Below are 12,703 nucleotides of genomic sequence, written 5' to 3'. Positions count from 1 at the left end.
AAATATTTACATACAGTGCCATTAACATGTCATGTATACCCTCGCCATCAACTGTACACCATTCATTCCTGCATCCATCACAGCTCACCTCCTATATTTGAATACAACACATGTAGCATTCATCAATTTGCTAACTTCTGTGACCCATTAATCACTTTAACAGATAATTGATATCTGCAATAATCACTGTTACATTCCTAGTAACACAAGCCCAACGTACTCCTATATGAGATGCATCCTGCATATCATTACTGTACACACATTAAACACATCTAACCAATGTTCACATAACATTTTAATAAATGGATCCTTCATCCCTAAATGCATTACTGATCAATCTGCATTAATTATATAACTGGTTTTTCATTATGAACGCGCAACCTGAGTGTTTGTGCTCTCTGCAACTTTAAAAAACTGTTTAATTACACACATTATACAATGTAAAACCATCTTCTTTATCTCCACTGATACAGTACATAGCCGTGATTTTTCAATTTTACATTAATTGTTCTTTTTAAAGATGTTTTAATGTCAAAAATACACTGAAATGTAATTAATTCTTTGTTTTTCCAGGCCTCGTGTGTTGGCCTCTGGAATGAGACTAAATCTAAAAGCACCTTTCTCTCTTAAATGGTCCCTGCTAAATTTATTGACAGAGCTATACTGATGAGGTTTCTGATTGCTAATGACTTGTCGAAAAACGGTATTAAATCTACAGGACGTGTTCTTTTTTTCTTCACCACAAAGTACAACAGCAGAACGTTAGGAAGAAACAACAACTAACAGTAAGAAAATGTATGTGTAACATGTTAAAGATGAGGGACATCTCAGGACAAGATCAGAGCTCTGTTGGGAGCGTGCGATTTTAGCGAGCGAAGGTAACGTCGTGCTTTCTCTGTCATTATGAGCTGGTCTTTAGTTTGTCCACAAACAACCGTCTCCCACTCTTTTGACATCTGAGGAGAGAGAGAAAACATGACAGTAGAATTAGATCAAAAGTATGAAAAGCTGTGTAAAATACTTTTCCATTGATGAGGTTATTAATTCTTTTTAAGGTTATAAAATGCTGGGACTTACAGGAGTTGGGGGCACAGTGCTGGGAAATATGGCACTGTCACTTGGTCCCAAAAGGAAGCCTTGATCCAAAATATTTTCATGCCCCTTGCTGTAAAATGACGAGGAGTTCAGAGAAACCATCACGGGTTCTTCCTGTAAGTGAAGGGGGGAAAAAAGTTATGAAAAGTTGTAAATTATGCATCAAAACTACAAACAATTAAGAGCACATTTATTCACTCTTTACCTTGAAGCTGTGCTTGGTTTCATTTCTGGATTTGCGTTTGGACGTAGGCATCACCTGACAATCCACGACATCTAGAGCCAACGACTTGCGCACTTTCTTCATAGGAGGGCGATGCTGGGAGTGAAAACAACAAAAATCATCAGGAACTGAGTACATAGCTTCAGAAAGAATGTCAGTGAAGGAGTAATATCTTTCTATCTGTGATAGATGTTTAGTGTGAAAGCTAGAGCATGAGCCAGAATCATTGTTGAATGGTGGGGACAATGGTATCCTTTGAATATCTGGGTGGGGGGAATGAATGAACAAGAGACTTCACACTCAGTCGCTTTCATGCAGCTAACTGCTGATCAACAGAAGACTGTTGTTACAATGCTTCACTGGAAGGTGTGAAGCTGTGTGAGTGTGAGGAACTCAAGTACTCAACGTTCCCAGGAAGTCTTAACTTTCTACTGACATCCTACAGGATTAGTTTAACAGACATACACTCAAGTTACAACAACTACATGACCACAAACATATAGATTACAATATTTATTACAGTATTTGTTATCAGATGGTCTTTTCTAAAGTCATAAAAACTTAGGAGGGAAAAGAGAAGAGGTGCTATTTTACACGGCAAATGCTCTATATCTGATATGTGTATACTGTTTAGGCCATCATCTACTAAGTAAACTGATGGTAAGATGAAATGCATCCAGATCAGGGTGTCTTACCACCTCAACTAACAGATTTCTCAGAGCAAATCCTTTGATGGTGTTAATCAAAGGCTACCAAAAACAGAAATATTACAGAAAATTTTACGTAATTTTTTTACATTTTAAATCAAGTATTCCTACTTCCCCTGTTTACTTTGGCTCTATATGATCTAATACTTAATAAGCATAAATGTTAAAGTATACCTTTAACAGGGATTAAATGATCAAAATAGGTGTATTAGTATTAAAGTGGTAGTAGTCATAGTTACCATAGTTTTGCGTCTCTGCTCAGGTGGAGTTGTGCGGACGATGTTCAGGTCCATCCCAGATTCTCTCAGGATGACCTCGTTGATGTCGTCTTCAAGGTTAGGAGTCTGAGGCTGTGACAGCACACACACACACACACACACACACACACACACACAGTGTTAATGCAGTGCTGATGACTCATAGCTTTTCACTGACAGTCACAGGCAGACACTCACCAGAGGTTGCAGAGGTCCGTACTTCTCCATGGCATTTTTGAATGGCGTGGGGGTCCGTGGCGTCGTGCAGAGCTCTGACTTGTGGTTGGGTGTGACGAACCTGCGTCAAAGTAAAATGTGAACGATGAGACTCAAAATTATACCACATACATAACCCTCGAAACTGAATAAAAAAGGACTACTTACGCTGAGTTTTCCTTCTGAGTGAGGGGGGTCTTATCTCGCTGCAGAGGGGTTGTAACGATAGCTTTCTGGCTGCACACCGGTGTGGACGTGAGGGACGGATTCTCCAGGTCGTGAGTGTCCTGCTTGGTCCACATGTTGAGGAACTGAAACCATATTAAAGGCGTGTTAGTTAAAAGTGCCACTACTTTATTATAACACAGTGAGCAGAATGAAGTAACAGGACTCACTTGAGATGGAGAGAAGGGCAGGATTTTGACTGGGGTGTTCTTAGGCGTCATTAAGTTACTGGCGTCGGGAGACCAGGCGATGCGTCTCTGGCTGCGGCGGCTCAGTATGGAGGGCGGCGTGACCCCTCCGGGAGAGATTGGGATGAGTTCTCCCTTGCTGCCTTTGCTCAGCTCCTGCAAGGCGCTGCCCTCCAGACGGAACTGGTGGCGCTCTGGACTCGGGCTGTCTTCAGGCAGGTCGAAGGCTGCCAGGTTACACCAGCCATCAATGTCCTGAGTACATAAGAAACACGTGTCAATTACTGACCCAGAGTGTGAACATAATAATTATACTAACAGTAAAGTGCTAGATATCCAGTCACTTCTTGGAAAAGGTTCATTAATATATAAATTATTTCAATCAATGCTAACTAGTTATTAGAGGCTTATTACTCACAATAAGTCAACAAAATCTGCATAAATTACACATTAATGAAAACTGTGGCAAAAAATGATCTGTTGGTGACAAAAATGAGACTAAAACTAAATAAGTAGCTTTGAAAACAAGAACTATGACCAAGTCTAATAGTATCCTCTGTTGCCAAAGCTCTATTGTTCAAAAGTTGATTTAAAAAGTACATCAAAATAATGTGGGGGTATCATCTATCGACCACACGCTTAAAGCGTCTTGTTGACTACTGGGGAAGCTTACCCCATCCACCATCTCCATCACTTCCTTCAGCACTGGGCCAGTAGGAGAGAGAAAGCCGGAGCTGTCCACCACCCAGCTGGTACCGCTCATCTCTCCCGTGGAGTCCGTTTCAGTCTTGGGGCTTAAACTGTCCTTTGGAGAGGAGACGGACTGTGAAGGACTTGCCTTGCTGGGACTGGATTTAATGCAGGCTGAGTCTGGTGTTTCCTGCAAATGGTGGAAAAAAGATCCTCTATAACTACACTGAAACTACACTTTATAACAAATCAGTTGACAGAGATTTAAGGTATACTGTGCAGGATTTTCAATCATTACTTATAGAAGAGTGTGGTGGTGTGTGTATCAACACTCTCTGCCCTGTCAGTATTTCCTTATTATTTAGTTGTGTTCAAGACACGTCTGGTTGTTAAATTTTGGGCAGTAGGTGTGTAGGTGTGCCCAGTCAACAACAGTATGTAGGGTGTGAGGTCAGGACTGGTATCATAGCAACTAGGTTACATCACCGTCTCTGTGTCATGGATGTATAATGAGCAGCAGGTCTGTGTCTGCTTGATTGACGGTGGTGCTGAGGTGTGGACGTGTTTATTTGTCAGAAACAATCAGAAAATAACAATTTGTTCATCTGATTCACAGCTTTGTTCCCGCCTGCGCCACTCTTCATTCACTCTCTGGCTCACTTAACCACTGCTGCTCTCTCTCTCGCTGGCTCATTGACCTGGAAAAGTTTAACTTTGAATGTGGTTGGTTTATAAACACCAACTGACAAATCCTGAATAGTCTACTTTTAAAGCCTTTAAAACCACCCTGGTTTTAAATTATGACTTTTTGTAATCAATGTGATTAGTTGCTTACTGTAGGTTCTGTTTTCTGCTCTGGATCTTTGTCTGCACCATCTTGAGAGCAACTGGCCATCTGTGTGATCACAAAAGAGAATTTTTAACACTTTCATACAGTCAGTACTGTTTCCATCTCAGAGGAGAACATCACAGAATGAAAGCTCACCTGCACATCTTTATTAACACAGGCCAGCAACTCTTCAAGTTCATTTGGCTTAAAAACCTGCCCGGCGTAGAAACCCATTTCTAACTTGCGTTTAATGGTTGAATTCCAGTGATTCTTCACTGCATTGTCCGTCCTGTGAAGAAATATTATAACATGAGTCTTTTGGAAGAGGCAAGGCTTTAAGTACACACACAAAACCAGGTTGACATTTTCATCCTGTGAGTTAAACAATGTGTATTTACCTTCCAGGGAGCAGCTTTGCAATCTCCGCCCAGCGGTTTCCTAGCAGGCAGTGAGCCTTGTAGATGATGAGGTCCTCCTCAGCTGTCCAAGATGACTTCTTCACATTGGGATTGAGGTGGTTGTGCCAGCGCTCTCTACACTGCTTCCCCAGCCTGCCTTTCAGATGTTTGGCTACCACAGCCCACTGTTTGTTGCCATAGAGATGTACAAGCTCTATCACCTGAGGAGTGAGGAGGAAATTTAGCTTCTTAGCATCTAAAATACAACTTGTTATCATGAATAACACTAGATAAACTGTTCTTAGTAGTCAAATTCCTAGCTAATGAGTCACCTACCTTCTCATCTTCCTCTTTGGTCCAAGGACCTTTAACCAGTTCTGGATCCAGGACCTTAAACCAGCGGTGCTGACACTGGTGTTCAGTGTGATTCTGAGCAAAGCAAAACAAGCGTAAGAAGCTTCAAAACACTGAATAACATTACTACTGACATCAAATAGCCAATATGGCCCCACAGCTTACTAAAAACAACTGAAATGTTAATGAAACTCACCAGTATGAAGCTGGCAATGTATTTCCAATCATTCTGCCCCACTTTTTGAACCAAAGCTTTGAGCTTGTCATCCTGTAAGAAAAAAAAGCAACATGAAGTCTCCCTAGGGGCTGTGATTTATTTTGAGGACATGCAAATCACCAGGACATGTCATGACAATCACCTCCTCTTGGGTCCATTTCACCTTCACTTTCCCACCGTCTCTCTGTTCCGCCACATCAGAGTCAGTGTCTTGATGCATGGCCTCCTCTGCATCCTCACTGAGAGAGAAAACAACAGCTGTGATATGAACCACTGAAGCTGACAGTGAATGCTATAACCATACTGGCCGACCGTTCCAGTGTAGTGAGCAGAGGATAACTTGATAATCAGGTTTAGCTGTGGGGTTAGCTGCTATCTCATAGCCTGGGACTACAATATAGCACACATAGGGGGTAACGGCACTGCAGAGTTGGGGTAAATAAATGGTTGAATCAATAGAAAAAGTGTCTTCAGTAAAGTTAAAATACTGAACCTTGTTAATTGTGAGTGTTCGGAAAAAGGCGGCACAGACGAGAGCCCGTGAAAGTACTGGAAAGTTACAGTGTTAGGCCTAAATGTAAAGTCTTTACATTAACCAGCTGGAAACCTGAACTGTGTTAAATGCTCATGTTTATTCAGTTAGAGGTCAAAATAAGTATTGCTAATGCTAAAGCTCATTAAAGACAACAGATAGCAGCATCTTACCCGCGCGGCCACCAGGACATTTCCCTCTGTTTCTGTTGTTTACGTTCAGTCGGTGGTTTGTCCTGCCGCCGCCGCCGCACGTCATGTGCCCGTGTCTCCGTTATTCTGTGCTTTTATTCCGAGTGTTTGTTGGTTGTCTTCGTGAACAGGTCCGCGGTGGTGGAGGAGGCTTGCTGCTTGCTGCTGTGTTGAGTGTTAAAGTCGCAGCCTGGAAGCCAGCTGTAGCAGGGCGCCCTGTCTGTCCGCGCTCCTGGATTTCTATCTCCCGCCCTTCCCCAGTGATCAAACTACACAGTGACGTATGGCTGCGCACTACACATGCGCATAGGGCCGAGTAGCAGGCTAAAACAGTTCCGGTGAGAGTTTCAAAGTAAAATCTTTTCATATCAAATTTTGAGCAAACTATTCTAACAAGTTTAAGCTTTCATATTATCCCCAATATTTTATAACTAAAGATACAACACAGTCACTTGCTAAACCCTGAACATTGTCTCGCATGGACACCGCTTTAATTGATAATAATTAAAAAACTGAGGAGATGATTGTTTTTTTTAAATTGTTCATTAAAAAACAATCATCTCCTTATTTTGAGCTTTCACTATTAAATCACAGATCAACAAAACAATATTATGATTCATTCAAAATTCATAATGAAAAGTATTGTAAGTTGGAGGCCCAGTTTTATTCATTGTTCCATGAGAAAGTGCTTAGAAAGTAGTCATTTCCCCCTATTTTTTATACTTACAACTACACTGTACTTAAAAACTACAATGAATTAATAACAAACACATTTCTAATTACAACTTTAATTTACATAAACATAGAAAGAAAAAAACCCTACATATTATTTCAACTAAAATGTGTCTGTATCTGTCTGATTGAGCTCGTATGGCAGGAGAGCCTGTATGCTGCCCTACCTCCTCCTGACTGATGACCTGCTCAGCCTCCAGCTGGGTCAATTAACACTCAGCTTCAACTGTTTAAAACCCACCTGGAGTTCAGCTGGCACTCACTGGCTCACAGAAACAATGGAGAAAGCTTTTGTTGTTAAAGGTAAGAAAACAAGTTTAATTCTGATAAGATCATTCATGAAAGCCTGATCCGATGATGTGACTCAAACTGTTATGTGTCTTTTTGCCTCTTAGACATAAACAGCTTTGAGTGTTCGTCTCCATCGGAGTTGGACAGGAAGTTTTTTGGTGAACAGAGTATGCTGTCTGCTATGTCACTGGAACAACTGTCCATATCTAGAGTGTCAAATGACACAATAGCTGATGTATCTGATGCCAGGCTGTCAATCCTGGCTTCTCTCTGTCTGCCACCAGACCCAATTTCCCCCTCTCAGGCGTCTTTGTTGAACAGCTTAAACCCTCAAGACGTTGACAGTTGTCACCTGGTCGTGCCTTTGCAGGGAAATTCCTCCACTCCTCACATGCTCCTTCACAAGCAAAAACAGGCTGCTTGTTCTGACCAGTCGTACAATGATCTTGCAGCCTCTCAAATGTCCTGGGATGTATCATTGATTAAATCAGAAAGCCCAAAACCCTACATGGAGTCCAGCATTCAGGAGCCAATATGGAGTCCCAAACTCGAGTCTAAACAATGTTCACTGGCGGAAGTTTCTCCCTGAGGTGCCTATGTGGCACACTTTACATGGACGTTTGGAGTTTTAATCCATATACCATCTTGTCTGCCTCAAGGATAAGTTAAGAGTTAAAATTTGAAAGGTAAGCTGCTCAGTTTAGTTAACTAAGTTTCATTTATTAGTGTTCTGTGAAAATCTGCAAATTATGTTAACAATTAAATTTGTTTTGTCTTTTTTACAGGATCCATATGTGAGGATGCATTGCAGTGTTGTACAAAATGTTTTAAATATTTGATTTAAATAAAAGTGACTTTATTTACTCAAGTATATTTACAGTTTTATATATTCTCCACAACAGAATACAAAGGTATAAAGATTAAAAAGGTGTATATACAGTCATACATTTTAGTCATCACAGCACCATCTTAGTGCAGACCAGAATAACAGTAACAGGCTTTTTCCTACAGAATATACTTGCATCTGCTTAGTCATGGTACAGTATATTGAAAAGGCAGAGCTGAATAATCATTGACCCGGAGTGAATTGTGCCTCAGTGTCGATATCGTGCTCCTGCAAAAGGGAGAATTTATTTTTAGACCATAACTTTAAATGCATAATCAATTACTTTTGGGGGATTTAAAGGGCTCTCACCTGATTGAGTTTCTTGAACTCTACAACCTGGAAGAAAATGTGCTCCAAGATATGCTTGGCATCCCTCTGATCTTTATCCAACTTTGGAGTCACGCCCAGAATCTCCCCACATTTCCGCACGTAGAACTCAAGATCATCATCTGTACCTGAGAGCAGAATAAATTTTTAAAAAGTGAGATATATTGCACCTTAACATTCTAAATCTAACCAGTTGAATCATTTTGCTTTAGTGAAGTACTCCATCTTACATTTATTTGTGAGCTGAGCAAGGCGCACTTTCTCAGAGGAGAAAGTTTCATCTAGATCAAACAGGTCCAGCATGGGTGGAGGCAACTCGCTTAAGGCAGGTGGGAAGACCTAAAAGACAAAAGCCCAAACTTGTGGGTTTAAATGCAGTTACATATGACTCTAGAACTGTATGGAAGAACACTGTCAGGACTGACTTACAGCAGGTTGGAGCTGAGGCAGAGGGGTCTCAAACTGCGGCGTGATCAGCTGAAGCGGCTCATCTTTGACATTAAGCTGCTTGTAAGCACTGCAGAAAACATGACAATTTAGCTACTGAGGAAAAATAGGAGCACATGATGTTCTCAAAGTATATTTTGCATTCTCACCTGATGACTTGGGGTAAAGCATCGGTCGACAAATTGAACAGAGCCATATCAAAGAGGGAGGTGAAGTCTTTGGGGTTTTCATCACCCTCTTGTAAGCACACTCTGAGCTGTTCTGACAGGCACCCCGTGTCTGGCAACATAGTGTAATCTGTGATCTAGAGGAAGAGAAAAGAAAAAGGGGGGGATGAGATGGATGCCGGCTCATTTAAAAGACATCATTCTCCTGTGAAGTAGACATCCTCACTTCTGGGTCATCCGCATCAATCTGGTTCAGCTGAATATTATCAGTCATGAGCCACTGGAGCACGACATCCTGGAATGAAAAAGTATGACAGAGTGTTGAGCAAAAATACTCTCACCCTCAGACTTCAAAAGAGAGTTTACTTTTTAAACATCTTTAAATTTTTACTGCACTCACCATGATTTTACTGTTCTCCTCTTTGTCCATGTACTGGTCACTGAACATGTGGCAGGAACCCAGCACTACCAGTTTCCCAGCCTCCTTAATAACACATGAAACATATTTCTACATCACTTCACAGGTATATACATACACAAGTAGAATAAGTATGAAGAAAAACACATCTTGTGCCTCTGACCTTTCCTTGAAAGAAAGCCAGGACAGGCCTGTTGAGGGGGAAGCACACTGAGCCAGTTGAAAGGACGGCAACAGCAGGCTTCATCACACTCAGAGTGGCGCCATATGGGTACACAAATGTGAGAGCTCTGTGCAAATTAAGACAGAAAATCATGTGTTTAAAATCACTCCAAGAACACTAAATCTGCTATGTATGAAAGGTGCTTCATAATTAATTATGGTGCTTTATAATTAAAGTTCATTATTATTATCAAATGTAGCAGTCAGTGAAAATAGGAATATAAAACCAAATCACTTACTGTGCATTGTTTCCAACATTTTCATCCTCAGTTATTCCTGTGATCACTTTGCCAGCAGCTCGACTGATCTCTCTGAACACAGAATTAGGAAAAAATATGTTAGCTTTAATGTGTATCAATGTATAGGACCATTTATTGTAGCAGTAGTAATCCATTAGAACTATATATATATATATATATATGTACACAAACAAACCATAAAAGTGTATTTGTGTGAGAAATACAATAAATATTGTAACAACCAACCTGTTCAATACACCATTGGACACGAGCGCCTCCTTTGGATGGAAGTACTTGTAATACACGTTCCTCACAACTGCATCTGTAGTGTTGAAGGAGAACATGTGATTCAATCAAACTACACACGATGCACTACGATTGCATAAATGATGTGAGGTGTCATGAAGTGTCAAGATTTCATTAACGCACCATTGTTGATCATTATCCCAAACTCCTCCAGGAGAAAGTTGATATTGGTGTCATATTTCATCTCTCCTCCTTCGCCGAGCATAACGAGGACATTTCCTCCACTGTCCAGGTAGTGCTTCAGCACCTCCAGCTGAAATCACATGGGACAAAAACATATGGAAACACGCTTTGTGTTTAAATCTGTGCAATAACAATATCCAAGTCAGGTACATTCGTATTACTACTACAGATTACTATTATTTTACTATATTGTTTACTACTAATGTTTTTTATTATTATTGTGTTTGCCATGATCACCATAATGAACTCTGAACTGAACTTCGTTTTTTTTAGCATCCCATATTTTTACTGTATAAGCTGGCAATTGATGAGTGTATGGTTAGTGCAGATGAGAGTGAGTGAATGAATGGATGCATTTATTTATTCTTATTTTAAGCCCAGTCCTTGAGTGCACCTGAATCTAAATCTAAACGTTTTGCTTTTTTCTACTTACTTATTATTCATTGTTCTTTATTCTCTTTATTGACTTTTTTTATTTTTACTATCCACGTTGCTGCTTTTATAATGTGAAATTCCTCTACTGTGGGACTAATGAAGAAATATATTGTGTGAAGTGCACAATTTGCAAAAAAGCCACATAGTTAAATTTCTACCCTCTCCCATGCCCGGAGCTGTTACAAGGAAACGAACAGAACATCTTTTCAGCATATATATACACAATTAATTTTTTCATGAATTTGGAGGTTTTAAACGTGATCACTTTTGATACATCACCTCTGATGCTGTGAACTTCTCCCTTGGCCCCGCAGTTATCCACAACTTGACACCCTTCAGCTTCTCAATAGACAGCTCTTCCTTCATACTAAAGGAGACAGCATTTATTTAACATAATGTATTTTTGTCAATAATGCTACAAAATGATGACAAAGCAGTGCCATACCACAAACACATTACCTGTGGATTTTCCATTGAGCACGGAGTCTCTTCTGCATGGATTTGTATCCATTGTTCATAGTAAAGAGCTCTCTTTTAGAGGCATTGAAGACCACAGCGTTGTGCTGTTCTTTCTCCATGTTTTATTAGGTTCACTCAACACTGTATGCTCTTAGACATATCCATACACCTAGAAACAGAGTTTAAGTCATAGTTACATATCCCATTGAATTAGCTACTAAGTATCTTTTAGCACATTATCACTATTCTAGATAGTTACGGTTATGCACTGGCAATAATTGTCTCAGTCAATATCAACATGGAAACATTGTAGTAAGAAGCTAAGCATCCATCGTCATACGTTAGACTACTGTTAGCAAACATAGCTCAAGCGGCTAACTCTAAATTGTTCAGAATATAACGTTGTTGTTAGCCGCGTAGCTAATAGCTGGGTGTCAGTACCTCACGTTAGCGTCCGAAGGTTGCCATTAATGTTTCTCTTCTCTATTAACTATAGCAGAAACCCCCACCTGCCGTGACACTGTGTTATTGTCTTACATTCACAGGTTAGCGTTGTCAACGTTGCTAAGCTCTACTAGCAGCGATGCATTATGGGGGATAGTGGTTCCAGTGGTAACCATGGTGACAGCAACCAAGGAGCGTAGCAGTAGGGTAAAACCTGGCATAGGGTAAAACTAGGTACTCTAGGTAAAACCAAAGCAATTGTATCGATATTCTTCTTTACTCTTTCGTAAAAAGTGCACTAACTAGCTTTTCTGGAGCCTTCAACAGCACGGTATTCAAGGGTAAAAAATGAATTGCAATTAATGAAACACATTTAATCAGACTTGTATCAGCTACATTATTGAAACTGAGGTTAACAGCTATGCAAATTAAACTAATGCTTCATAATGTGACAAAAAAACAACAACTCATCATCCACTTCTACATTATTGCTGTAACCTGTGAACCTGATCAACTTCCCACAATATGTAATAATAATGACAATGAAAGAATACAATGAATGTTAAGACAAAGTATTTAACAATGATTTATCTTTGTTTATTTCCCTGTTCTCTCTTCTACGTGTTTCATATGGCCCCAAACATGATGGAAACAGAAGAGCCTGCCCTCCCATGAAAAACAATACACACAACAGGTCATGTAATCAGTCAGCCGAATACGACCTAAAGCCATGTTTGAGTAGTGAGTGAATATAAAAACAAATGCACACACATACATAGCAGAAGGGGTATGAACATTTAAGCTGGATCAGCTGGATCAGCTGGATCTTCTGGACCTTCGTCCCTGTGAAATAGAAGGATGTTCAGAAAGAGGTGGAGGAACTGAAGGGGAAGTGCATCAAAAGCTGGGAAGAGAAGAGAACATTCTGCTAGGTGACAGGATTCCTCATCATTGCCCTGGCCTATCTGAAAATCACTTATGGTCAAATAGCAAAAGTCACACCCACACACTTAGCCAATCGGGAC

General features: G+C 40.3%; 2 protein-coding genes across 4 annotated transcripts; both read right to left on the bottom strand.

Annotated features, from left to right (window-relative positions):
- Positions 1-23: 23 nt before the first annotated feature.
- Positions 24-6,357, bottom strand: mybl2b (v-myb avian myeloblastosis viral oncogene homolog-like 2b). Its single transcript, XM_053316134.1, has 15 exons — positions 6,105-6,357; positions 5,542-5,638; positions 5,379-5,450; positions 5,165-5,257; positions 4,829-5,049; positions 4,587-4,719; positions 4,437-4,496; positions 3,585-3,791; positions 2,894-3,166; positions 2,667-2,809; positions 2,481-2,580; positions 2,265-2,375; positions 1,301-1,414; positions 1,078-1,209; positions 24-956 (listed from the first exon to the last, which is right to left on the bottom strand). The coding sequence occupies exons 1-15, from the start codon at positions 6,122-6,124 to the stop codon at positions 828-830; spliced, it is 1,905 nt and encodes a 634-aa protein (XP_053172109.1). The 5' UTR covers positions 6,125-6,357; the 3' UTR covers positions 24-827.
- Positions 6,358-7,995: 1,638 nt separating this feature from the next.
- Positions 7,996-11,809, bottom strand: ift52 (intraflagellar transport 52 homolog (Chlamydomonas)). Of its 3 annotated transcripts, none has more exons than XM_053316106.1 (14): positions 11,676-11,809; positions 11,235-11,403; positions 11,055-11,142; positions 10,281-10,410; positions 10,098-10,173; positions 9,852-9,923; positions 9,554-9,680; positions 9,373-9,456; positions 9,199-9,267; positions 8,955-9,109; positions 8,788-8,875; positions 8,589-8,697; positions 8,341-8,486; positions 7,996-8,259 (listed from the first exon to the last, which is right to left on the bottom strand). In XM_053316106.1, exons 2-14 carry the CDS (start codon positions 11,351-11,353, stop codon positions 8,215-8,217), a joined length of 1,308 nt encoding a protein of 435 aa, XP_053172081.1. In that variant the 5' UTR covers positions 11,354-11,403; positions 11,676-11,809; the 3' UTR covers positions 7,996-8,214. The 3 variants fall into 3 exon arrangements, with proteins under 3 accessions (XP_053172081.1, XP_053172082.1, XP_053172080.1); XM_053316107.1 differs by having other exon boundaries at positions 11,744-11,787; XM_053316105.1 differs by having other exon boundaries at positions 11,681-11,717.
- Positions 11,810-12,703: the final 894 nt, after the last annotated feature.

This window comes from Scomber japonicus, chromosome 3, assembly GCF_027409825.1.
Source record: "Scomber japonicus isolate fScoJap1 chromosome 3, fScoJap1.pri, whole genome shotgun sequence".
Classification (NCBI taxonomy): Eukaryota; Metazoa; Chordata; class Actinopteri; order Scombriformes; family Scombridae; genus Scomber; species Scomber japonicus.
Note: the sequence above shows the minus strand (reverse complement) of the source record. Positions and strands in the feature narration are given on the sequence as shown.